At 42.2% G+C, this 27515-nt stretch overlaps 1 protein-coding gene and 1 pseudogene across 7 annotated transcripts in view; one reads left to right on the forward strand and one right to left on the reverse strand.

The window, feature by feature from the left end:
* The window catches only part of AGBL1 (AGBL carboxypeptidase 1), a 958763-nt gene that overhangs the window by 184282 nt on the left and 746966 nt on the right, over positions 1-27515 (forward strand). For all 7 annotated transcript variants that reach the window (XR_009541841.1, XM_060156164.1, XM_060156157.1 and 4 more), the window contains exons 10-16: positions 3341-3457; positions 4416-4996; positions 6741-6824; positions 7060-7146; positions 9318-9466; positions 10731-10818; positions 20295-20439. Coding sequence is in view for 6 of the 7 variants with exons in the window: in XM_060156164.1 (XP_060012147.1) it covers positions 3341-3457; positions 4416-4996; positions 6741-6824; positions 7060-7146; positions 9318-9466; positions 10731-10818; positions 20295-20439 (1251 nt within the window). In the remaining variant the exon portion in view is untranslated. The remainder of the gene's footprint in view (positions 1-3340; positions 3458-4415; positions 4997-6740; positions 6825-7059; positions 7147-9317; positions 9467-10730; positions 10819-20294; positions 20440-27515) is intronic.
* Positions 16932-18030, reverse strand: LOC132532295 (calpain small subunit 1-like; annotated as a pseudogene).

Consider the following 27515-nt stretch of genomic DNA (forward strand, 5'->3'; position numbering starts at 1 on the left):
GAAACAGGAACGTCAGAGTAAGGGCTTGATCCTGGGGTATAGCAGGATTCAGGGAACCGGGGCCCTAGAAAACTGGTTTTCCCCTGGAGAACCCAGCAGCATTTGCTGCAAGTTATGTGGGCAAGAAGCCAAGAGTATTTATTTCTGGTCAGAGAATGGACGCAGGCCTTTAACTTGTGGCCTTTTCCTTTGAAAATCTTAGTTAACAATTGGGAGAAGCCTCTTAGAAAGAATGATTAAAAGGAACTTATATCTGTAAAGAGTCTTGAGAGTGTATAGTTGGGTGCTGTTCTTTGATTGAAAACTGTGAATGTCATCATAAGGAAAGAGAAACTTATAACGAATATAGACTAGAAGTTGGCCATGTTTGTTTTTTTTTCTTAATGAACACAAACATTAGATTTGGACAGACTCTGAAGAAGAGGAGGACAGAAAGGGTGAATTCAAGCTCTTCCTTCCTTTCTTCCCTCCTTTCCTCCTCTTAAGCTTTTTATTTCCTTCAGGTATTTTCTTGGATATGATCCATATGTGAGGCAGCATGCTAAGTTCTTAGCGATGTTAATATGATACAAAAGCAAATAAGACATCGTTTTTATCTGCAAAGAATTCAGTCTAGTAAACTTGGGGATTGTCTCTGCCAGAGTTTGAATCGGCACCTTCAAAAGGGTGTTCAATTCAAATCTAAGGCTGGGGAAAGTCAATATTGGAAGGGTCGAACCTGAGGAGGGAGGGAGTTATCTGGGTTAGATGGGTACCAAAATCCTAAATGATGAAGCGTCTCTGGGTTGCCGTGAGGACAGAGAAGCTGGACCACTCCTAAATAAATATAAAGGGTATTTATAAAATACAGAAGTAGTTGACAACCTGCTTGAGTGCCTGGAGATTCAGAGGCCAAGATTCAAGCTTTGAGGACCAGAGATGGTCTCTGTTACAAGTACTCCACTTTGCTGTTATACTGAGAAAGCCATCACAGGCAGCATATAAATGAATGGGCATGACTGTGATCCGATAAAACTTTATTTACAAAAACAAGCAGTGGGCCATAGTTTGCTAACACCTGCTTTAAGGCTGAGTAGGTCACCTAGATAGGCTGAAGCTCATGGGTTACCTGATGCTCCTCAGTCCAGACGTACCAACCTTACTTGCTGGTGGCGAGATGCTTCTCAATGCCTGCCAGGTTGCATTTCTATTGGTGCCACCTTGGGGCATGGCTGAGGCTGTAGCAGAGATGGTGAAAGGAAGGAAGATCTGACAGATGAAGCTGGAAAGGATAAGTGTTGGGATCTCCAATATTAGACTAAGGAGTTTGGGCCTGGTATGTGCTGTATCTGAAAATATCATTATATCAACCTCATGGGATCTATATTTCTTTTAATTTAAAGCTTGGAGGAAAATTGCAGAAGATGGATGGAATATTTCACTTTATCCTCTGAATCAGGAATATAACATTTTTTAAAATGATTTAAAAAAAAATTTATGTTAACCCTCTTATTTATTTATTTTTTGGCTGCGTTGGGTCTTCATTGCTGTGTGCGGGCTTTCTCTAGTTGCGGTGAGCGGGGGCTACTCTTCGTTGCGGTGCACGGGCTTCTCATTGTGGTGGTTTCTCTTGTTGGGGAGCACAGGTTCTAGGTGCGCGGGCTTCAGTAGTTGTGGCTCACAGGCTCTAGAGCACAGGCTCAGTAGTTGTGGCGCACAGACTTAGTTGCTCCACAGCATGTGGGATATTCCCGGACCAGGGCTCGAACCCATGTCCCCTGCACTGGCAGGCGGATTCTTAACCACTGCGCCACCAGGGAAGCCCAGGAATATAACATTTATTTTCCACATTTATTTGATTTCAGGAAGAATAAGCCAGGCTTTCAGGACTATCAGGTTTTTCCTTAACTAACAAAATAGATTCCTAAAATATAGGGTGGATTCCCCCCTATTTTATTAGGGAAGCTTGATCTAGGAGAGGCACAGAAAGATGAAGAGATTGAACTATGTCCTTTCTCTGTAACATTCTATAACCTTTGAAAAATACAGAGGTGTTTGGAGGAGAGTCACCATCACTGTTAAACTATTATGAAATGATGATCTAGAAGAAGAAATAAAAGGTCTGGTATTATTTAGCCCAATGAAGAAAAGGCTGGTGGTGACTCGGTAAACTTTTAAATGTACAAAGGTATAAAGGTATAGTAGGAGGTTACGACCTCCTCCCCAGAGCCTGGAAGGCTCAGCATCATACCTGCTTCTGGAATCTTGACTCCTACAGTCTTCCTCTTATTCTTTATGCTTCAGCCACTTTCTATTTAAAAAAAATTTTTTTTAATTTATTTTATTGAAGTATAATTTATAATGTGTTAATTTCTGCTATACAACAGTGATTCAGTTATATATATAAATTCTTGTATATGTGTGTATACATTCAGCCACCTTCTTTCTGTAAGCAAATTTAAGTTGCTTTTTTTTTTTTCTTTCTCTGTTAGTAATTTCTTCCCCCAAGTCTTTGCCTTGTTGGCCGTTATTGTTAAAATGTGTCCTCCAGGCTTCCCTGGTGGCGCAGTGGTTGAGAGTCCACCTGCCGATGCAGGTGCCCTGGTCTGGGAACATCCCACATGCCGCGGAGCGGCTGGGCCCGTGAACCATGGCCACTGAGCCTGCGTGTCCAGAGCCTGTGTTCCGCAACGGGAGAGGCCACGACAGTGAGAGGCCCGTGTACTGCAAAAAAAAAAAAAGTGACCTCCTTAACTTCTTTGTACTCCAGCCTCACTCACAATCACTTCACCACCTCTCATTCTTCCCATGACATTTATCACTGTTTGAAGTTACCTTGCTCATTTGTTTGCTTTCTTACTGTCTTCCTTTTCTCACTAGAAGGCAAGTTCTATGGAATCATGGACCTTGGTCTGTTCAATTATCAATGAGTCTTTAGTACCTAGGAGAGTGCCCACTCATAGTAGGTGCTCATTAAACGTTTGTGAAAAGAGTGACCTAAATAGGTAGATAGATGAATAGGTACGACAATCACAGTTATGTCAAAGACAGTGGTGATGAGATAAAAACAATTCTTTGGTATTGTGCTTCATCGTTTACATAGCTCATCTCATTTTACATATATTATTTATGATGAAGGCTGATAAATACTAACATGAACACTGAGAAAAATTATAATCTTTCTTAGTATTTAAAAAATACAGCCTTACCTATTAAATTATCCTTGACTAGGCTAGCACTATAACTTGGAGGCCAGGAAACCATGTCCCAGGATTCTGAAAAGTCACATCTGTAGCTTGTCTCGATGTTTCTCAGGATGGCTCTCCTGATTGTAACATATTTTTTGAATGTGCCATTGTAGGATGATGACTTGGAAACAGATGTGAACAAGCTGAGCTCCAAACCTGGTCTTGATCGACCTGAAGAGGAACTGATGCGATATGAGGCGATGTGTCTTGAGCTCTCCTGCAGTTTTGAGGTAGAATGTATGCCGTGGTTCTACTCCTCGGTGATGCTAATGGGTTCTTTGCAGACCCTGGGAATCCAAACTGGTCTCCAGATGGAAAGCATTGCTCATCTTTAGCAATCTGCTTCTGGGATCTTTCTGAGAGGGAAGTAAAAGGCTAAACAAAAATGTGACAAGGTGGCAGAGATAGGATGCATGCAAGGGTCCTATCAGTACAATCTGACACCCATCACCTCAGAAGGAAGTAGGATGAAGGTTCGCATTGCTGCCTGTTGTCTGGTGGGCAAGGTGCCTTACTCTCACGTCCTGGGAAAGCAAGTGAAAATTCATGGTGATTTAATCGTTCTCTTGTGAGAGTGGGATGGTTGTATGAGATGGCTTTCTGAAGGTGACCAGCCTGATTCTAGGGTTTCTTTGTTAGCAGAAACAAATCAAGCACCTTATACCTGGTCATGTTAATCCAGTGGTTGGTTGCTGCTGCTTCTTCTGCTGCTGCTCCCACCAAAATTTAGACCTGCTTTTGGACCTCCATTATTTTCTTATGATTCTTAATAAACCATGAATTTGGCCATATCTAAGGGTACACGCTAATAGAAGGGAGCTGACATATTGTATTTCACTCTAGAAAGCAGAAGGGCATTGGTGGGTAAAAGTTTCAGGGAAGGAAATTTTAATTCAGAATAGAAAAGAATTTTTCTTAAACAATCAGAATGATCCTCAAATAAAAGGAACCACCATGGGATACAGGGAAGTTTCTGTAAATGAGTCGTTCAACCAGACTGTAAATGATTGGGGGTGTTGTAGGAGGCGTTCATGTACTGCATAGACTCATACTAGACCCTTGGAAAAAGTTTTCCAGTGCTCAGGATTTATGCTTAGCTCTGTGCCCAAAGAGTGAGGACAGGGTTCAGATTGTATTCTCTACTTGGAAAGAAACACTGACGTATTCTTTTCCACTTTTAACCTGAAGGAACTGGAGTCCAAACCTGGAGATGGTTTGAACTTTGACAAGACTCAGTATGCCAGTCACCACCACATTCTGACTGCTGCCTCCCCAAAAGGGCTTTGCTTGAATAAGGACCAAATCTCCTGGGGACAAGAAAGAGAAGTCCCTGTCCAGACCTCCCTTCTGAGCAGAGTGAAGATGGGGAGGTCCAACATACATCTAACCTCCAAAAAAGGACCTGGAATGAACCCATACCGAAATGCACAATCCAATGGTCTTGGGATAGGTTCTTCTGGAAGTGAAATCTCAGGCATTCAGGCGTCCTTCAAAGAGGATGCTTGGGACATAGATGTGATTTCCTGCCCAAGGATAAGTGCCTCCTTTTCCAATTCCACTAGACCTAGAGAAACTGCTGAATTAATAGATAAGCTCCTGCAGACACATCCGACGCATATCGCCTTCCATGACCCCTATCTTTATATGGCCAAAGCTAGAAGAACCAGATCTGTGTCTGACTTCACAATGACGGCATTTCCTGATTTCTGGGGGCATTGTCCACCTCCCTCTGCCCAGTCCATGTTGGAACGTAAATGTGGAGTCCAAAGGTGATGGTGCTACTACCTTGGGAGCTATATATATTTTTTCTTCTTTAGTATTTTTGTAGGTGGAATGGTTTGTACAGATAATTCTGTTATCTTCAGGAGAGTGAGCATTAGTCAGGAGCATGTTAAAAGCCTTAAGGAGGGCTTCCCTGGTGGCGCAGTGGTTGAGAGCCCGCCTGCCGATGCAGGGGACATGGGTTCGTGCCCCAGTCTGGGAAGATCCCACATGCCGCGGAGCGGCTGGGCCTGTGAGCCATGGCCACTGGGCCTGCACGTCCAGAGCCTGTGCTCCACAATGGGAGAGGTCACAACAGTGAGAGGCCCGCGTACCACAAAAAAAAAAAAAAAAAGCCTTAAGGAAATTTTCGCCAAATTTACAAGCTTGCCTCCCTACTAGGACATTTCAGAGCCAAGGGTAGGGTGGTGGTAGACATGTGTTTCCACAAAAAGAATTTCTTAGATGATTCTAATGCAACCCCTTACCCCATATCCATTGCAAATCCTACAAAATGGAAAGATTGTCCAGTTTCTCCAAATACTGGGATCATTCCTTAAGGGAAGGTTCTCAGGAAAAAACAAGTATGGATTATTTGGGATCACTTTTCTCATTTACTGCAAATTGGAATCTGATCTCTTGTTAATGAGAGGAGGTGGTGGACCTCCATCCCACAGCCCCAACCTTATAGAACCTGACTTGGCTCAGGGAATAGTTTTGCTGCATCACTGAGGATTGTAAGGAAAAGAAATGCATCCTGCAGGGAAGAAACGTTGTGTGATGGATTATTCCCAGGATGCGTGAAATGGAGCTTTGCCTTTGGATAGGCATAGCGAGATTAAAAAGAAAATTACTAAACTCAAGGAGAAAACTATTTTCCCAGAAAATATACTAAGTATGCATACACTAAGTCCATGGAGCAAAGTGTGCACAGCAGTAAGTTTTCTTAACTTATTAGCAAGTTCATCAGCAAATTCATGGTGGATCCCAAGAACTGCTCCCACTTGGTCTCCTGGCTGACATCTCTGACCTCACCCCTCTGACCTTATCTCCATGCTCAAGTTCCTGAGAGACACACCACAGGGGCTGGCCCAGCAATAGCTCCCCACTGGACAGGACACCTTTCCCCTGAGTCTAGGCCTCATTTTGACCTTCCCTCCCCCTTCTCCTATCCCTCCCGGCCCCAGAGACCTGGATCAGAAATTCAAGGAGGGAATCTGAAATATCCCTTAGGTATCCTTCCTCCCTCTTACTTAAATCTCCCAGATATTGGTGTTTCTCAGAGAGAAGACTGACCATAGTCTTCTGGAGCAAACAGAACGAAGGACTATAAATGACACAAGAATTCAAAGGCTTATTGGAGCCTCCCAGACCATCAGCAATCCTAGTGTCTCCTTCAAAACTGTCTTAGTGCAGAGGGCCCTCTTATTCACACAACCAGAGGCTTCAAAGCCCCTCAGCCCAAATGCTCTTGACAAAACTCTGCTTTGAGTAGAGAATCCTCCTAAAACTAAACTCTGGCATCACTGCTTCCTACATTCCTACTGCTCAGTGTAGTTTTATTTTTTGATAAAGAAGAAAAGGAAGGAGGGGTGGTGCTTTTTGTACTCATTCAGCTCCAGGTTGGAGCATTATTACATTTTTCTTTCATAATTCTCTGATGAGTCCCAAGGCCCTTCCCACATGACCATAGGATGAATGGGGTAAGGAGTGAGGGCCAACCCTTAAAATGTTTCCGATTTTCTTTTCCAGGATCAAAATATTTGAGGATGTCCGGAGGCTCATCCAGCCAAGCGATATTATAAATAAAGTTGTCTTCAGTCTAGATGAGCCTTGGTAGGTGGTCTTGAACATCAGTGGAATGAGGGGGGTGGGAGTATAGAATATCCTTTTAATGGCATGAGCATAAGGATGTTTTAAGTTAGTAATCCATTCCTTCTCCTAAAATCAACACAGTGAAAATTTGGGTTAAAGATCTGTAAGAGAAAGCTTATCTCTAAGAAATGTTAAATAAACTGTGCCCAAGAATAGCAATAAGTCCTATGTTCAGAGGTTCTCTATTTCATTACAGGCCTTTGCAAGACACCACTTCTGACTGCTTACGGTTCTTCTCCAAGTTTGAGTCTGGAAATCTTCGCAAAGCCATCCAAGTGCGTGAGTAAGTAAGGAAAGCTGCAGGGGCCATACTCAGTATGGCTCAGCCCTGTTTTGTATCCCCCTCCAAGGAGACATTTTCGAAGTTTTCCCTTTTGGGGACGTGGTGAGTGGTAAGTAATTTTTTCTGATACATGAAATATTTCAAGGAAGCCCAACGTATAACAAATACAAGTGGAGCTGTTTGGGACGGAGAAGGGAAAGGCAGGCATGTTAAGATTCCTCCTCAGCCTCCTTCTCTTTCTTTCTTTTTTTTTTTTTTTCTTTTTTTGCGGTACGCAGGCCTCTCACTGTTGCGGCCCCTCCCGTGGCACGTGGGATCTTCCCAGAGCGGGGCACGAACCCGTGTCCCCTGCATCGGCAGGCGGACTCTCAACCACTGCGCCACCAGGGAAGCCCCTCCTTCTCTTTCTTGTTTGCTATCTCAGCCTCTTCTTCCTACAGCTCCTGCTTTTATTATTTATTCTCTTCATTTATCATGTTCCAAGGATCCAGGAGGGAAGACCTGATTAGGAATCTCCTAGTGAGAAAATGAGCAGTCCAGGATGTGCCTAAGCTCCTGGCCTTACTCAGGTCTTTCTCTTTATATCTGCCTTTGGCCAGAGTGTAGAATCCTAAACTCATCAGTTGTGGTCTGGGTGACAGGGTCAAATGACAGAAAACAAACCTACTTACAGGCAAGGATTTTTTATGATCACTTTTTGGAGAGAGCGTTGTGGGCATAGCAGACAATTTGAGGGTCATAGACTTCCTGGAATTGTTCTCATGAGTGTCTCTATAGTGCCAACTATAGCTTCATTCATTGTATGGTGAGTTCAGTGGTTAGAGTGTGTTGCTTATAGTGATGATGGGAGGGGTGGGGCACCATCTGCTCTGCTACGGCTTCAACAAAGCTCTCCCCTTCCACAAATCTCACTATACACTGCCATTTAATCAGAGGGCCAGAGTAGGTGAGTATGAATGAATCAGGGCAAAACCATTGCCCTTTCTAGAAGAGCAACTCAAAGAGCGTGCCAAGGGGATGGGATGAGAATATTTCTGAAAATGAAATATCCTGATGATAATGTTTAAGTCAAAGCTTTATTGCTAATTCTGTTGCTCAAGCTTGAAAAAGTAATTTTTTGGAGACATAGTGATTGGGTGGGGACACATAAGGACTTTCTGGGGTGCTGGAACTGTTCTACATATTGATCCAGGGAGTTGTCACACAGGTGTATCCAGATGAATTTGCTTAAACTCGTTGAGCTGTACATTTAAGATCTGTGTACTTTACTTCATGTAAACTAAATCAGTTAAAAAGGGAGAAAACAAACAGATCTTTCATTGCCACTCTAATTCATGTTTGTTGCCTTGCTGAGGATTTACATATATTATACTACTTAATCTTTACAAACAGTACTTCAAGTTTAGGCACTACTTCTTTTTTTAAAATTTACTTATTTATTTATTTACGGCTGTGTTGGGTCTTTGTTGCTGCGTGCGGGCTTTCTCTAGTTGCGGCCAGTGGGGGCTACACTTCATTTCAGTGTGCGGGCTTCTCATTGCGGTGGCTTCTCTTTGTTGTGGAGCATGGGCTCTAGGCGCACGGGCTTGAGTAGTTGTGGCACGCAGGCTCAGTAGTTGTCGCTCGCAGGCTCTAGAGCACAGGCTCAGTAGTTGTGGCACATGGTCTTAGTTGTTCTGTGGCATGTGGGATCTTCCCCGACCAGGGCTCGAACCCATGTCCCCTGCATTGGCAGGCAGATTCTTAACCACTGTGCCACCAGGGAAGTCCCTAGACACTATTTCTATTTTTCATTTGAGGAGACTGATGCTCAAAAGTCATGTCTAACATCAACTAGTAATGGCATATCCAACCAGATGTGACCACATTTTCTCCGGGATAGAGCACACTTGCATTTTTCCAGCTGGACAGAAACTTCATTACCATTTAATAAAAAGATGGGCTATAATTGTATAACTGACTCTTCTAATACCAGGACACTGCTCCCCCCTCCTTAAATTTCCAAAGCCTCTGTCCAATATTGTGAGATAAGGATGATAACTATAACTTACCAGCCAACCAAGATCCTGGATTTTACATCTATCATCCAGAACCTGAGATGTGTAGATTTCTCAGTGTTGGAAGTTCTCTTAAAGGCTTTTAACCCTCTGATCTTGCTTCTGACTTTGCAGGTTGGAGTATGACTTACTGATCAATGCTGATGTGAATAGCACACAGCACCAGCAGTGGTTCTACTTCAAGGTGAGCGGTATGAGGGAGGCGGTCCCTTATCGCTTCAACATTATCAACTGTGAGAAGGCCAACAGCCAGTTCAATTACGGTATGAGTTCTTGGGAAATAGAGACTTTCTCAATAACACCAAAAATGATGTCACTTTTGCGTGCTTGAATTATTATCAGAAGCCCTGCTTGGGTTGCAAAGGGTTTGAAGTTGGACTGACACGTTTTGGTTGCCAGGTATCGCAAGATGGCCGCCAACCTATGGTAAATTGCTGCTATGGGAGGGGAAGCTTGAAACTCTCCCTCTGCTATGAAATGTTAATACCTCACATAACTTTCCACCGCTTCCTGCCTCCCCTGACCCACCTTCAACTTTTTGAGGCCAGTGAGCCCTCTCCTTTATTCCTTCTCTCCACCTCCTAAATCCCATAGGAGCAAATGTACTGATCTGCTGATACTTGTCACAGACAGGCAAATGGCACAATTCCATTGGACAACACCGATTTACACTCTCAGAAAACTCTGGAGAAAGTTTAAATTCTCCTGAACACCTGTGGCAATTTTAGAGGGGGCGTTCAAGGGACAATGACTGACTAGTAGCCCATATTTATTTTGAATGTTTCTAGAAATGGGAAATTCTGCGTGTTATTGCTGGCTCACATACTAATGTATTAGTGGCTCTGAGTAAGGAAAAAATATTCCCCGTAGCTCCAGGTCCGAGCATAGGACATTACCTCTATTTTGTGCTGATTGAATAGACTCTTGCTGGTATAGAAAGAGAAAAGGTGAGCCTTGACTCTTGTATTCACTTGACGCAGCAGCTGTAACAAATTGTCACACATTTTGTGGCTTCAAAGAAGACAAATATATTCTCTTACAGTTCTGGAGTCCACAAGTCCCAAATCAGTTTCACTGGTCTTAAGTCAAGGTGTTGGAAAGGCCATGCTTCCTCTGGACATTCTAGGGGATTATTTGTTTCCTTTCCTTTTCCAGCTTTTAGAGGTATGTTCCTCACATTCCGTGGCTCATGGCCCTTTCCTCCATCTTCAAAGTCAGCTGCATAACATCTTCAAATCTCTCTGCTTTGGCCACATTGCTTTTCCTCTGTAGTCAAACCTCTCTCTACCACCCTCTTGGAAAGACATGTGTGATTGAATTTAGGGCCCACCAGGATAATCTCCCCATCTCAAGGTACTTAATTTAATCATATCTACAAAGTCCCTTTTGTCATATAATGTTAATATACAGCTTCCATGGATTAAGACCTGGGTATCTTTGAGGGCCATTATTCAACCTACCACAGTTCTCCTTTTCTATTCCCCGCCCCCTGACCTAATGGATTAATCCTGCCTTTATTTTGTGTAGGGATGCAGCCAACTCTGTATTCTGTGAAGGAGGCTCTTCTTGGCAGACCTGCCTGGGTACGGACAGGCTATGAAATCTGTTATTACAAGTAAGTTAGAGTGTTGTTAGCTTCCTTTGCTCTTCTGTTCTCTCTCAATTTCCTGCTTCTCTATGTTAATCTTATAAACCTGAGCAATCTGTGCTTGTCTGCTGTACTTGTCACTCTTCCAGTGGCAAACGCTCTGTCCTTCAGAAGCCTAAGCGTGTTAAATGGCACCCACGGTAGACCTCAAGAAATATCTTTTGATTTTTCTGAAAAGTCACCTATTCTTATTTAAACACCTTAAAACCTTCAGACCTTACTGTTGGATATTATTACATAGACTCAACCTATGATTAGTGCATCAAGCTTCAGTTCTTTGCCTGTTTCCATTGGTCCCAGTGAACAAAAAGTGTGAGATATTCTAACTTATTCTTATCCATCTCATGCTTCAGTTTTCCAAAGCAGATAAACATGAATATGTGAGAAATATACTTAAGTAACTGTTCCTCCACAGAAAGATAAATTTTGGAAAAAATAGAAGAGAAAGGTATTTTCAGAATTCATCTTCAACTCTTGATCAGTAGCCACTTTCATCAATGTATCCTGTAAAGTTGTAATGAAATTTGAATTATCCATATATTTTGATAAAATACATGCATGCATTCCAGACCCATGAATTGCTTAGTTGTGCATTTTCCTTTGCTAGAAAATAAAATACAAATACATAAGACAAAAAAAGGATAGGGAGTGTGGACAGGTAGAAACTATGTAGCTAATTATTAGCTTGTTGCTGGTTGCTTATAAAAAACTGATAGGCTAGTACTTATTTTCTTGGATAAAGTAATTTATATCTCTTGCTGAGATTACAGGAGGCCCCTAAAAATATTATCAGGCATTCTTGAGTTCAGGATAGTTGCAGATATCAAAAAGAAAGAGTAAAAATGCTTATGCCTCTTGGCTTTTGAGACTGTAAGGACAGGAGCATTGACAGATAAGAAGGTCAAGAATCTTGTTGCTCTATCAGACACAAGGGCAATCATCACCATAGAAGTAAGGATAGTCTATAAAGCACAGAGATGGGCTAACAGTTTGTAATGATAGAGTCAGCAGTCTTTAGTCTTGGATGTATTAGAATATGGACCTGGGTAGTATTTTCATTATATTCTTCAGAACAATAGCAAAGCCATACAATATTGTCGGTTTTCCATAGCAATGACTTTCTGACCCACCTATCTACAGACTCTCAGGATCCTCTTATGGTCCAAAGAGATTGAGACTAAAATCATCTCAAGGTGACAGGGGCCACAGCTGTAGGGGAAAATAATGGAAGCATAAATTTGGACTTTGGTGTGTCAAGAATAACTTTTAGTGTCCTTGAGAAATAGTAATTCTAAATAAACATGAAAGACCCAGCTTGCAGTGGGCTTGGATCTGGAGGTTAGTAAGAGATTGGATAAACATAACATTCAGCATCCTCTGGGGGAAGGGGGGGGGAATAGCTCTCCCTGGAGGCTGCTTCCTTGGAGATGGGGGATCAGGCATGGGCTTAAGGGGATTTAGAATCTGCCAAGAGGAAAAGGAAGAAATCAAACATCCCAAAGCGGAGCCTTGGCCTGAAGAAAGACAATGTTAGTGTTAATAGCTTTTAGATTCATTAACAAGACAATTGTTATGTGATTAAAGAGTAACAGAGGGGTAACATGAAAACCATGAATGTGTAATGTAATTCATTTTTCATCTTCCAGCCATGAATACAACAGAGATGAATGGATAAGGTTGCTACATTATAACATAGTTTGTTTTATACCAGTTCACCTCATTGTGTTAACATATTTCCAATAATGTGATCTAACAACAAGATAGATACGTTATGTGTGTCTCTATTCAACTGCAAATCAGAGTGCCTTTCCCTACCATAGAATGCCTTAGATTATACAATGTATTTATTTCTCTCTTTTACCCATCACAATCTTTGAGTTGATCTGCTTTTGAAGGTTTTGTGGCTTCATCCCTGACTTTATGCTCTCTAATGTATTAATTTGGGAGAACTTTACCTCCTATTTCTTTGTCTCCAATATGTCATCAGGAACTCAGAAGTCTTATTTCTATTACATTCTTATATTTAGTACCATGTTCTAAAGGGGGTGCCAGGGTGCTTATTGTGGAGAGAACCATGAGCCATGGTACCTGAGTATATCTATGGGAGGGTGAAAGAAAAGAGTACTCAGAAAGAATGGGATATCCATTTCTTTCAAAAAGTGATAGCAACAGTGATCAGTTAAGGAGGTGGGCTGACTGCTTTGTGGGTCCGAGCATCATCACTTAGAAAGTGATCTCCAGACTATTTTGGTAAGATATACTAATGCATGTACTTTGAATATAGAATTGTTCATAATTTTAAAAAATCAATTATACACGCCCTACTATACTAATATATTATGCATACTAGAAAACATGCAGAAAGTTTAGAATTTTAAGACATGGGGAAAAGATGAGAAAAATAATTTTAAGTTTAAATCTTTAAATTTTAAATGTAAAATTGTTATATATATTTTTTACTATTGGTAACTCGGGGTATCCTATACATTTAAGGTTTACCATGAAAAATATAGTTGTAAATTGCCTTTTGGCTAATTTTGAAAAATTGTGTTTAACTTCTCCAATCTAATTAGATAATTTTTACACAAATAAGAATTCTTGAGAAAGAGCTAATATTAAGGTAGGAGGTAGGTCACGTCAGTTCTTTCATTTTCTCGGTCATTTGTGTTTAAAATGTAATATTATTATCCATCTCTGAATTCCAAGCAGAATTTAGAAAAAACTAATTATCTATATTGCAGGGTTTAGTTTAATTTAGATAATATAATCTGTAGATCCACTAGAGAAGGCTTCTGCAAGTTTAAATACCTTGCCAGAAGCTAAAATCTAAAGAATGAGAGAGATGGTGAGCTATTCTCATCCCTCCCTCAGGAAGCCTACTGTACAGCAGTCGATACTAAACTACCTGACATATGAAAACCATAGATATAAAATGTAATGCATTTTTCATATTCCAGCCCTGGAAAACAACAGAGAAGAATGGATAAGACTGCTGCAGTGTAATCTAGCTTGTTTTAGAATTATTCATCATAGTAGCTTGACTTGGACAGCATAAGGGCAGTGTTGTCCATCCCCATATTAAACCTTAGACAACTTTCTTTCTTCCTTATTAGATCATAATAAATTTAAAGAGAAATCCTAATATCTTCTCCCTGTGTTCAGCAGATCTGATCTTCTTGCCCCTCCCCGGGGTACCTCCTCCCCCCCCATCCCACCCCCTTGCCCACCCACCTGGCAGATTCCTAAGCCAGAAAATCAAAAGGGATCCTCCAGAGGGAAGAACAGAATTGGGCAGGCTTATTTTTCCATGCCTCTTGTAAAAGCAAGCAAGGACTGTTTTAGTTCCTGCTTTATTTACTTCCCTGCGGTCTGCTTCTCCCTCTAATGTACACAGCCTCACACCTTTTTGAATTTTCTCCCAGCTCTGGTCTAAAGTAATTTTGGTGCTGAAGGGCAGAGGGAGGGAAGCTGCATGCTCAGAGTGGCCATGTAATACACAACAGCTGATCTCTTCTGACATTTATCTCTGCTCGTGAGAGGAGATGGAACAGCTCACTCATGAAGATGAATGTCATACAAGAGCTCTGCCATCATGCATCCTTCCCAGGGATCTCAGGAGAGAGATTTGGTGCTATACAGAATATTAGAAACTCTGCAGACACAGGGCAGCCTGGTGACTTGACTGCCCTGCCTTATTAGATCCTGTTAAGTGAAATGATGCTCCCATGTTAAACAGAACCATCGTCATTATAAGGTTATCTAATTCACTCTCTATCTTGGCATTTGCTTCTTTCATGCACACACAGAAAAAAAAAATACTTCCCAAAGATAAAATAAAAAAAAAATGACTTCCCAGCATATTTTAACGTACAAATGGAAGGAGACTGAGTTCATAACCATGCATTTGTGTACTTTGCTCCTTGCTTCATTGAAAGCTTTATGATTTTAAAAGTGCAGACCCTTCCGAGGATAAATTGTTCAGGGAATGGAATAGCAAAGGGGAGCCTTTTAACTGTGGAATGGCTGAACTATCCATATCATCTTTGACCCAACATGCATCTAGGATCTGGCATATTTGAGAGCACACTTGGTTTTCACCAGGCTTCTCCTCCGCCAAGAAGAGCAGACCAAGGAGAGAAAGTTTCTGGAGTGAAACTTCTACCACTCATTAATGATGTGAACTTGGGGCAAATTATTCCAGCCTCTCTCAACTTCAGATTCCTCATCAGTAAAAGGGGATAATAATGGTATCTACTTGATAAATCTGTGCTGAGGATGAAGTGAAATGAGATAAAGCACATGGAATTCTTACAACAGTGTCTGGTGCATAGTGGATGTTCAGTGAGTGTTAGCAATTATTAGTAATTAGTAGAAGCTTCTTAGTGGCATCAAATACCAGTGACATAAAGAATCATAGTGGTATGAATAATTTTCTCACTAGCTATCATCTGGATTATTTTACATTCCTTCTGTTATTTTAGACTTCAGGTTTATAGGTATCTCTGATTTATGAAAACCGAAACTTCAAATTCTTACTTGCTGAATTGAACCAAAAGACCTCTTGTCCTTTTATCCATTCTTATGAGACAGGTGATAAAATGAAAAATAATCTTGCTTTTGGGGTAAGCCCACACCTAGGGTTGAATCCTGTTTATTGTGCTTGTTGTGTGGAGTTCCTCAAGACACTTAACATCTCAATTTTCCCAGTCTGTAGAGTGTGCATAATAATACCTTGAAAGGATATAATTAGGATTAGAGATAAGATATGCCAAGCATTCTAATTATTACTTCTAGAGTCTTAGGTCCATTTATTCTACAGGCCTTAGCTGAACAGCTGCTAAGTCCAGGTACTATGCCCAAGCGTGAAGATATACAGACAAATAAGCATAATCCCTGACATAAAGCCATGGGCAGTGAGGGAGAGGCACAATGTGATAAGAATTATGTAAAAGGGTGGATACTGGGGAAGACTTCCTGAAAGAGGAAACACTTGCGTTGAGTCTTGAAGGAGGAAGAAGAGTTGGCTAAATGAGGAAGAAGGAAAGCATTTCTATACAAAGGAAGAACATGGGAACCATTTGAAATATAAAGGATGAATGTTACTGCCTTGCAAACATCCCTCAGTATGTTCATATCATAATTGGGAAAACAAAAAGAACTTGATAGGACCTCACTTTATCATGGACAGATCTAATTGTAGCAAGCCAAGTGTTTCACTTTGGAGATTTATGGAACACTTCACTTTGAAGAAGGTGAACTTGGGAAAGTTTAAAGGTTTCTGAAGAGGAAACCTTTGCTAGAGGTGGAGTCCTCTCCGGGACTCTCCCACTACAATGCAGCCACCAGGAGACTCCAGTGGGGAAGCCTGACGTTTGCTTTAGTTTCACCTACAGTTTAGACCCTGGATTAGGGTTGCAAGTGAATCTCCTTTAGCTGAAACTCATCCTAAATGAGGTGATTTTCATTTTTCTTAAATTCCAGCCATCAGCAACCATCCTGAAGAGGGCTGGATTATTAGTGGGGAGCTTTTAGTCTTGCCCACGACAATCTTGCCCATGAAGCTACAGCAAGGGTGTGTGTACAACAGGTGTGTGTGTGTGTGTGTGTGTGTGTGTGTGTGTGTGTGTGTGTGTGTGTGTGTGTGTGTGTGTGTGTGTGTGTGTGTGTGTGTGTGTGTGTTTTGGGAGGGTGAGGAGGTAGATTTTATAGCCCAAACTACCATTCTAAACTTAAATCACTAGAACCTTGGTCCACAGAAGCTCAAAAGCTAAAAATTATTCTATTTTATTTCTCTCTCCATTTCACTGTAGCTGTTCCCTGCCTGGCGTCCAGTTTTGGTTTGAATGGTGGAAAGAGCCTAGGGATGGGAATTTCATAGTCTTTTTTTTTTTTTTTTTTCCCCAGAGAGAGCAGCAACTAGGGTGAATTTATTTCCTCCTGGGCCTGGCAGGCTGGGAGCAGAATACAGACAAAGACACTGGGGCATGTGGCCTGTTATGGCCTGGAGTTCAGCTGCCTGGGTGGTAACTGAATGGGTGTGCCAGGGTGTGTAGGGACTGGAGTGATCCAGAACTGAGAGAAGGGCCCTTGGGGTGTGCAAGTAACACAAACGTTGGGCTTGGCACAGATGCAAGAGAGGGGTTATGGAGTAGATGTGAGATGGGTGTGCTGGGGCAGGGTGTGTTGAAGCATGTTGGGCCCTGGCTGTTGACTGAGAATCCGGGTGCCAAGGGCTAGGAGAACAGAAAGGCCTGTGGGTCAGCAGGAGCCATGAAGATGTGACTGCAAACAGGATCAACCCTGGGGGAGACCGAAGAGTCCAAGGTGACTCCTACAGCGAGGTGATGAGGGGGCAGGTCTGGGACTCCCGTTCAGGAATACATGGTCAGCTGCAGTCACTCCTGGGTGTTCACCTGGATTTGTCCAGTGCTATCTTTGTCAAGAGATTTGAAGACACGGAACATGGCATCCAGTCTTACCAGGCAGCTGATGAAGTTGTCAAAGTCCATGTTCCCTCCCTCATCTGAGTAGCGTCGGATGATCATGTTGTAGAGATGCTCATTCAGGCGGAATTCTGCTGCCTCAAAGGCCCTGGGAGTTCACTGCTGCCAATGGTCCCTGAACGGTCAATGTCAAACTGTTTGTATATGGCCTGCCACTTATTGATGTTGTTCCACAAGTACGTGAATTCCTCGAAGCCCAGCTTGCCGGTCGTGTCACTATCCATAACAGCCACCGTGCTGCAACATGTGTCAATGCCAATGCCATCAGTCTTCAGATCAGGATGTCGGGTCACGACTTTGTTGAGAATGTTCACGAGTTCTGTGGCACTGACCTCCATGTCCTCTCCAGCCAGCTGGGCAAAGAGCCTCCGGAACTGCCGGGCCTTCTCACTCTCATTGGCCTCGATGTTGGAGTAATGGGTGCGAGGGGGCGGAGGCTCTGGGTTGTATTGCGCAGCCGCATCACTAATGGCGGTAATGACCCCGCCCACGATGCGTACGGAAGTTCCGCCGCGGCTGCCGCCGCCGCCGCCATTGCTTCCTTCTCTTCTGCCGCCGCCGCCGCCGCCTCTGCCTCTGCCTCTGGCCGGCTGAGCAGGCCTCCGAGCACATTCCGTAGGCCCCCGCCTCCCCCGCCGCCTCTTACACCCTTCAAGAACGAGTTAACCAGGAACATGGCTGTGACTCAAGATTCCGCCTCGCTCGCGCGTCGGCCGGTCAGCTAGTTTCCATATTCTTATTTTTACTCTCTCTTGTTCTCTCTGGTGGCTGGTGGTGTAGCATAGAATTTGCTTAGGATGAATGTGCCTGTGATGTGACTTCAGTGTACTTAGTACAGTAGGAAGCCTAAAAACAAGCAAGGCTCATGTCAGATGAGACCACCCCCACAGGCCTCGGGGGCATCTTATTAATCTTGAGGAAAGATGCAGGCTCTGTCTCCACTGCATGTAGGTGAAAAACTTGGGGATGGCAAGGCACTAGATGTATGTTTCCACCTGCTTTTACCTTCATGAATATATATGTGTGGTGTGTGTGTTTTCACACTCGTGCATGTGAAGCTCTATTCCACATTCTGATTGGTTGTCAAAATGTTGACCATTTGACCAAAATGTTGACTGGCTCATTTCACTTAGAAGAGAGGTGTAATTGACTAGGTTCAGCTAGGTGTAAACTAAATGTGTGATTGCAGTGGAGCCTTGAAATCAGAATGAATAAAGGTAGAGCATATGTGGTTTGCATGCTTTCTGAGTTACCATCTGCTTCTTTACATACTTGCTAATAATCAGAGCCTTAGCTCCGGAGAAACTATAGAACTTTGGGGAAATCTGGAGAAAATAGACTCAATTAGGTAGCAAGATCCAGATGGCACCATGGGTAAAGATGCCGTTTTGGGGACTTCCCTGGTGATCCAGTGGTTAAGACTCTGCTTCCACTGAAGCGGGTGCAGGTTCAGTCCCTGGTCAGGGAACTAATATCCTGCATGCAGAGCAGTGCAGTCAAGGAAAAACAAAAAAAAAAAAGTTGCCTTTTTGAAGTTTCTAGTCCTGTAGTCACAAAGGATATGGGTCCTATTAATAGGTTGCTGAAAAGCTGGTACATCGTTGGGGATTTCCTTCTTTCCCTAGGATGACCAAGGATCCAGGGTGCCATATTGGCAGAAGCTGATACAAGAGAAATGTATAGCCTGATAGGTCATAGCCCATGGAACTACCAATTTCTCTTACTCCCATTCTTAGTTTTATGACTATTGAAAAAAACCACAAAACCAGACAGTAGGTTTTCTGTTTCTTCCTTTCTTGCTCACTTGATCTTTTTGCTTTGGTGGGAGGTGTCATGAAGGTAGCAAAAAAGGCAGAAAAGAATAATCCATGTTTTTTAGATTTACAAGAACGCACAGAATAATTATCTGCTATTTCTTCCCTCTCCCCACCCTTTCCCCCAATGAAACCCCAAAGCACAATGGACAAGAAAGCCAACACTGTAAATGTTCAAAGGTGAAATTACATCTTTTGGTGTCCTGGTGTATTTTGCATTATAATGCAGCCTTGATGATTACCTTTCTCAGGAAAGCCTGAACAGCTGTATCTGCATCAGGAGGCAAGGAGTGAGTGTAACTGGCAGTGAATGGGGAAAATATTGCTTGGAGTGTACTTCTGGGTGCAAATTACTTTGATACTGTCCTCTGAAGTATCAACATTGGTTCTTCATCTTTGACAAAGGAAAATGTGCATTCTCAAGCTGTAAGAAGCTGAACCACATTTGGGGTGACAAATGTATTTCTTTGGGAAGAAAGTATTGTGTAGTGGAAAGAACAAAGGCCTTGCGGGCAGATCTGGGTTTGAGTCCTATATTGGCCACTTATTAGCCTTTTGACCTTTGACAAATGGATTTTTCTAAGCTTTTGTTCTTTCATCCACACAATGGGTTGTTACAGTGCTAACAAGATGACATACATTGTGTTGAGTTGGAACTCTGTATAGAGTAGTGATTGCTAATAAACCAGCTGGCAGACAGAAAGGAAAGGAGGAGCTGGACTCTGTTATCTAGAGAGAGGGAGGGGTTGAGGAACCCAGATTTGGGTAATAAAATATATGTCTATAATAAAATCCCAGGAAGAACAGAATTATTCACATTTTCCTCTGTTTTCTAGTTCAGTGACTCTATAGCCTTCATTTTCAGACACAGCAAGGAAAGGCCTGTTTCATAGATGCCACAATTAGGAGACAGGTGGATTAGCCCAGGTGTTGGGTGATTTGGGCTCATGACCTGGCAGTAAGCTCACTTCTCTGTTTCTCCATTTTCTAAATTTTGCTCACCAGGTGTTTCAAGTGAAGGCCGTTTTGCTAGTATATAACACCAAAGGTTTATGGCATCTCGAACCCTAAATGACTGTTTTCCCCAGCTTTCCCTCATTCTCGTCTCGTCTCCTTTCTCTTGTAGAAATCATTATCGCCAGAGCGCAGCCATCACAGGGGCAGAGTCTGGGAAGTGCTATTACACCCTCACCTTTGCCGTCACCTTCCCGCATGCCGAGGATGTCTGCTACCTGGCCTACCACTATCCCTACACCTACACCGCCCTCATGGTAACTTCCTCTCTACAGCCTTATGGCGGCCCAACTGAAGGGGCTCTCTGAGGTTTTCCTGGAAACATTCAGGAGACCCTGTCATCCTGGTGGGGACTTCAGCCTTCCAAGGGAGCCAGGGTTTGTTGTCACTAACTTGGTGGCTTTCTGTTTGTCCCTTTTCCTTCCTTGGACAAGAGTTCGAGGCTGAGGTCATGACCAGTGACATTCTGGAGGCCCCAGTGGCGTATAGTGCTCTTCGTCTGCAGGTTGAGTGTGGGAGGTGGAGGGCAGGGGGACATTTCTTAGGGGCTCTATCTTTAAAAAGCCTTCAAATTAAGCAAGGAGAAATGAGATTGGAGTGAGATCATTCCGTTGAAATGGGGTAAAACCATGCAGGTCAGCTGAGATGCAGATTTAAAGGACATAGACGCATTGAGAGGAGTGAAGCAGAGGCTGAGGAGGTGAAGCTTGGAAAAGCTCCCTGAGTTCACCTGACAGCTGCTTCCCCATTTCCAATGGTTCCCACGGCCGTGGGCTGGAGGCTGTTAGAAGGATCCAGGGCAGACAAGAAGGGTGGAACAATAAAGCATTGACTCACTGCAAATGAGGGTCACAATCTTTTTATGAGAGGAGGGTAGTGTCAACCTGTCCAAACTCGAAGTCTGCATTCCGATGTCCTATCAGGCCCTGCACAGGGCTCATTTGACCAATCTGAGCAAACTGCTTAAACCATGCAGTTTCCTGTCATTTGAAAAAGTTGGCAAACCATCCCTTTCCCGTAGCTATTTCACCGATATCCTGAGGATTAATGAGCTAAAGTATCTCTTTTTATTTATTTATTTATTTATTTATTTATTTATTTATTTATTGCTATACGCGGGCCTCTCACCGTTGTGGCCTCTCCCGTTGCGGAGCACAGGCTCCGGACACGCAGGCCCAGCGGCCATGGCTCACGGGCCCAGCCGCTCCGTGGCATGTGGGATCTTCCCGGACCGGGGCACGAACCCGTGTCCCCTGCATCGGCAGGCAGACTCTCAACCACTGCGCCACCAGGGAAAACCCTAAAGTATCTCTTATAAAATACTTTCACCCTCTGCATTAATGCAAAATGTTATTAGCATATTTATAATAATATGTGTGTAAGCAAATGGATATATCACTTAGCCTGAAGGATGAGCATTTTCATTGCGAGTCTGTGATAAGGGGTTGGAAAAGATGATAACCAAGAACATCTTTCCCCTGAGAAGGAATGTTCAAGTATAAATACAATTTTTTCTCCATTGAGAAGGTATACCTTAAACCACTTGGCTAACTGCCTCATAAAAGTACATCTGCCCTTCTCTCCATACGTTTGGTTTGCCTAAAGAGAGATTCTTTTTTTTTTTTTTTTTTTTTTTTTTTTACTATTTCCCAGATTGCAAAAGATATACAACTAGTATTATTTGCGTACTGCACTTAGAGATCTCAAGAACTTAATCCAAGAAATGTGCATCACAAGCTTTGCTGTAACAAGGCATGTTTGTTTTAAAACATGCTCATTGCCTTTAGGGACTTACAACAGGCAAGATTCATGATCCCCTTCAACAGCTGTTCTTATTGTCTGGCCTGTGAAACCCTGCACATGAAAAGTCTACTGGGGAAGGGGATTCCTTTTTGAATGAGGATTTGCCTTTTCCGTCAGGGGCGGGGGGATGATCCATGGTTCCAGGACAGTATTCTTTACCCTTGTTAGAATATCTTTGACCTCCTGGAGATTCTCAGTGGCAATTAGTATAAAAGTTTAGAATACAAAGGGGCTTGGGGAATTGTCTAATTCACCTTTGTCATTTATAGATGCAAAAACTGAAGCCTAGAAATCTCACATTTAGCTAGTGGCCAAGCAGGGAACAGAGTACTGGCCTTTGACATCTATTCCTGTCTGAATAGAAAGTCTGAAACTCCTTCAGCTGGCCTTGACTACATCTGGCTTCTTACTTTGAATTTCAGACTTTGAATCAGCTTGTAGGCACTTAGCAAGGACCCATCAAAGCATCTTGGAATAAAAGTGGGATCATGTTTGGGGAACAACACTCTTCTCACCTGAACCACATCCATAGCACCCAGAGTTATAGACAAAAATCTTGGGTTGATGACTTGAACTCAACCATTCGAGGTTATATAATCACACAATCTGATGATTATATGCACGTATAAAAGTGGGCTGCCATTGCAGTAACTGCTGTATGTCATAGCTTTTGTCTTTGGGACCACTCAGTACTCTTGTCAGACTAAAGCACAAGGTCTAAAGTTTACAATCAACAAATAATTTAGGAGCCACTGAGGTCAAGTTGGGGATAATTTCATATTGAGGGGGGACAAAAATTCAAGAAAAGAAGACCCCACCATCACTTGATCTCAATGAGAGGAAGAGAGAGGTCTTGTTCATTGATGCTTATTGGTTTGTTACTTTGCCTATTGACTTAACCTCTTCCCACTAGGAAGAGGAGAGTTAATGAGAAAGAGAGACAGGAAAAGGGTAGCTTTTCATTTCTTTTAAATGAGTAGAACAGAATAAGAAAGACGATTTGTTACTTGAAGTAAAAAATGTATATACTCAATTTTAGGTTTTACATTTCCAGTAATGGGCTTTGTCTTCTCCAGGTTTAAGACAATAATTGACTCTGTGACTTCTCTTAAAAAACTCTTCCTCCCATCATGAACAAAATAAGTACATTCTGTAATGCACACTAGTCATTTTTATTTTTGGACATGTCCTAAGGAGAAACAGTTTTCTTCCAACAGATCAGTGATAAATGTGAATGATACCCCAAGGGCAGAATTAACTGGATGTTACTTGGGGGTTGTGCTGAGGGGTGGAAAATATATTTCAATGTGGAATTCACAGTTTTGTAAATCACTTATAATATGGATTACACTCACTAATTATAGACATTTTTATAGCAGAGGACATGTATTTTGGAGGTTTTTCAACATGAATATAATTTTGCAACCTTAAAAGTTTTATTCTTCTCTTGTAATAAGGGAATTAGTATTTGGATCTTTCAAATTGATGTCTTCCAGATGCTTGCCAGGAACTCTGTTGGATAATTGTCCAAATTATAGTATTAAAATAAAGCTGAAAGAAAGAAATACAATATTATTGTAATTATTGCAAAAGGAGTTCTATTTAATCATCCATCTCAAGGTGTCAGTAACTGCAATGATTGTTAAAGTGTTGTTAGCAATACTTGTTAAAGTACTTGGATTATGTTCTGGATTGCCCCTAGGTAGCCAGGAGTATTGGTTGAAAATGGCGCCCCAAGAGAGTTTCTGATGGACATTTTAGAGAGTAAGAAAATGGGACCTCACTGAGAACTTACAACTGCATGAGTTGGCAAGAGATAAGAAAAGTGATCAGAAGTAGGGTACATGTGTTGGGAGAGCTTAAGGCTTTTGAAGGGTAGAGTAGGGTTTTCACCAGACGCATATACCCACTGTGGTAGATGCTACCACCATCATCTTTAGAGATAAAATGGAGTGTACTGTGGGGAGAGTAAGGGAGGGGAGGGGGAGAGAGGGAGAGAAAAAGAAAGAATTGACAATTAGAATGCCATATTCACAATCTCTTATAAAGGGCTCACGTGTAAAATGTGTTAAGTAGGAAATACCGACTTACATGTGGTGGATCAAAGATGCAATGAGCAAGTCATAAATCAGTGTTGTCACTTAATCAATAGACAGACACCTATCTTTGTATGGGCCAAAAGAAAGGACAGGCACCAGTAAAGGGTCCTGATGTTGAGGAGTTGAACACAAAGAGCCATTCTGGAGGAGCTGAGGTGTGTGTGGATGGTGAAGTCACTGACCACAGGAACCCCTGAATTCCAGGGTTTTGAGCACAATGTAAGAACAAGTTTTGGAGCAGACAGGCCTGGATTTGGGTCTAAGCTCTGTGTTGTCTTGCAATGTAGTCATGGGCAAGCTATTTAACTTCTTTCAGCCTCAGTTTTCACATCTGTAAAATTGGAACCATTGAAGTGGTTATTCTACGGGTTATCAAGATTACACGACTTGATACATAACAAGTGTTAGCCAAGTGCCTACAACTAGTAAACAATATTAGGTGGTGACCATTAGAACGCTTATTCTCTCTTTTTTTAATTAATTTATTTTTATTAATTAATTTATATTTTTGACTGCATTGGGTCTTTGTTGCTGTGCACAGGCTTTCTCTAGTTGCAGCGAGCGGGGGTTACTCTTCATTGTGGTGCACGGGCTTCTCACTGCGGTAGCTTCTCTTGTTGCAGAGCACGGGCTCTAGGCGTGCGGGCTTCAGTAGCTGTGGCTTGTGGGCTCTAGAGAGCATGCTCAGTTGTTGTAGTGCACACGCTTAGTTGCTCTGCGACATGTGGGATCTTCCCGGACCAGGGATCAAACCCATGTCCCCTGCACTGGCAGGTGGATTATTAACTGCTGCACAACCAGCGAAGTCCCTATTCTCTTTTTTATGATGATGTGTGATTATTTTCTCTGTTGGATGGATTGGAAGATATCCATTCCACAATACATAATAAAATTAAAATTATGTAAAAAAAAATCCCAATAAAGGACCAAAAAGAAATAAATACAAAATCTACTGATGGTTTTCTGAGGGTGGTTGATTATAATTATTTTTTCTTTGCTCTCTTTTCCAAATCATCAGCAATATAACTTGGTTTATTTTTAGTGGAAAAAGGGTATTAAAGTCACTAATCAGCAAATCTGTGAATACACATCTAGAGACTAATCACTTCTCTCAGTCTCAAAGTCAATCTATATAACTTAGGGAGAATGGTATTGGCAGACTGGGGCAGTTTGAGAAAGCTCATTAGAACCTGCTTACAGCATGTTCTCTTTTTATTTAGCTTAAAGGTGTCATTTCTTCTTCTCTTGTGATGAGAAGCCTTCGATTCTCTGATGAGTGTATTTAAGTGACAACTGAGAACTAGGCAGTACGCAAATAAAATAGGCCATCTCCTTAGGGGTGAGCTTTCTTCTGAATTAGGGGGGACAGGGAGTGTAGCAGTTTAGGGGATAACAATGAGAAATGAACGATTTTTGAGTGTATAGTGCTTCTTACTTTTTCAGTAGCCACCAGCAGGGTAACCTGCTGAGGTCAAGTGAAGCCTTTTATGGAAGTTTTAAGGGAGTAGCTGATAAAGCAGAAGGGGCAGAAGACTCCTGCCGAGAGACACCAATGAGGCTGCAGGCTAAGTTATCAGCTGGATGTCTTTCATGGGTAGGTAGGATTTTCTTTTAAGACAGCCTCTCTGGGGGTTTCCATAATTGCCTTGAACCCATTCCCATTTTTATAAAGAAACCCACCCCTGTGGCTTCCGCAGGGCTGTTATTGTTGGCACACACATTCAGAACCCCTGCTTCTCTCATCAGTGATCCCAACAATATCCAATTAGACATGGCCTTGCTGGACCTGAGATGGGGGCGTTCACCTAAAAATCATCTTCAGGAGAACAATACAAAGGCATTTTCGCAAAAGGCAAACCAACAGAAGTTTATAATTGGTTTACTTCCGGAAGTTGTCTGTGTGACTGGAGCTAGAATGATGCACTAAGCACAGAGGTGTTATGTATTCGTTGGCAGGTGGAATAGTCAAAGGGACAGAGATTTCATTGAGGGGCACAGGGAGATGGCTGCATGAACAATTACAGAAAATGGGCTTAAGCTAAAAGATATTAGGCATTCGTTGAATTGTAATATTAGTAATCATGAAAAATGTCATAATAAAAAGTTAACAAAGAGCTCATAGGAGAAGAAAACTTTCAAACTTTGCTTCCTCCAGCATTGCCAGTTAACGTGACAGTGTTTTAAAGCAGTGGTCCCCAACCTTTTTGGTGCCAGGGACCAGTTTCGTGGAAAACAATTTTTCAGTGGGCTGGGGGCGTGGGGATGGTTTTGGGATGATTCAAGCACGTTACATTTATTGTGCACTTTATTTCTATTATTATTAGATTGTAATATATAATGAAATAATTATACAGCTCACCACAATGCTGACAGGAGGTGGAGCTCAGGCTGTAATGCAAGCAATGGGGAGCTGTTTTAATACAGATGAAGCTTCGCTGGCTCGCCCTGCCACTCACCTCCTGCTGTGTGGCCCGGTTCCTAACAGGCCACAGACTGGTAGCGGTCCATGGCCCTGGGGTTGGGGACTCCTGTTTTAAAGGACAATGTACGTGGGCAAAAGATGGTTTTTCTTTCTTTTTTTTACTTTTTTCTTTTGTATCTAATTGTGTTTGATGGCTTCTACAGACAAAACTGCTTCCAAGCCTCCTTCCCTTATCTGATTTATAGAAACTAGATTTTATTTTTTTTCAAGATTTGGCAAGAAGAGCTACGGCCTGTTTGTAACTTTTGTGATATCACAGAATGATGGCCAGTACTTTTCTGGAGAAGGGTCTCTATCTCTCCCCCATCTCCCCCACATCTTGTAGCCATAATAAAATGTGAAACAAATAGCTTTGATGGCAAGAACAAAACAAACAAACAAAACAAAACAAAACCCCTCAATTCAGCAGACAGTGTTTCCCAAAGCATATTCTACAACACTCCATGATCCTGAGCTCTTTAGAGAAAAAGGGTTGAAGAGTCACATAAATTCTTGAAACACTGTTTGCTAGTTTTTCTTCTAAGAGTTCAAAATGTGTATTGGCATGTTAAAGAATCTGAACAATTCTGCAGCCATGAAAATGTTTTCATTTTCTTTAATTCACCATATTCCAGGTGCCTTGTCTATGAATCTCCACCCCTCTATACCCCAGCACTTAATAACATCCTGAAGATTACATTTTGGGAAATGCTTCAGGAAAGGGTATTGATTTCGTAGTTTGGGGGCCTGGTATCTTGATAGTAATTGTGAGGCAGAGTCTACTCAGTTCAGATTTCAATAATTAATATTGGGAGCAACTTTCACCCAGAAATGTGTGAAAGTGATTAAAATAATTTGTTTACGATCACAGAGTATCATCTAAATCCAGGGTGATCTTGCCTCTTTATAAGGGTGCTGGAATTTCCTTTTACCAGCGTGGCTGAGACGGGCCGATATTCTGATGGGATCA

Source organism: Lagenorhynchus albirostris, chromosome 1 (genome assembly GCF_949774975.1).
Source record: "Lagenorhynchus albirostris chromosome 1, mLagAlb1.1, whole genome shotgun sequence".
Lineage (NCBI taxonomy): Eukaryota > Metazoa > Chordata > Mammalia > Artiodactyla > Delphinidae > Lagenorhynchus > Lagenorhynchus albirostris.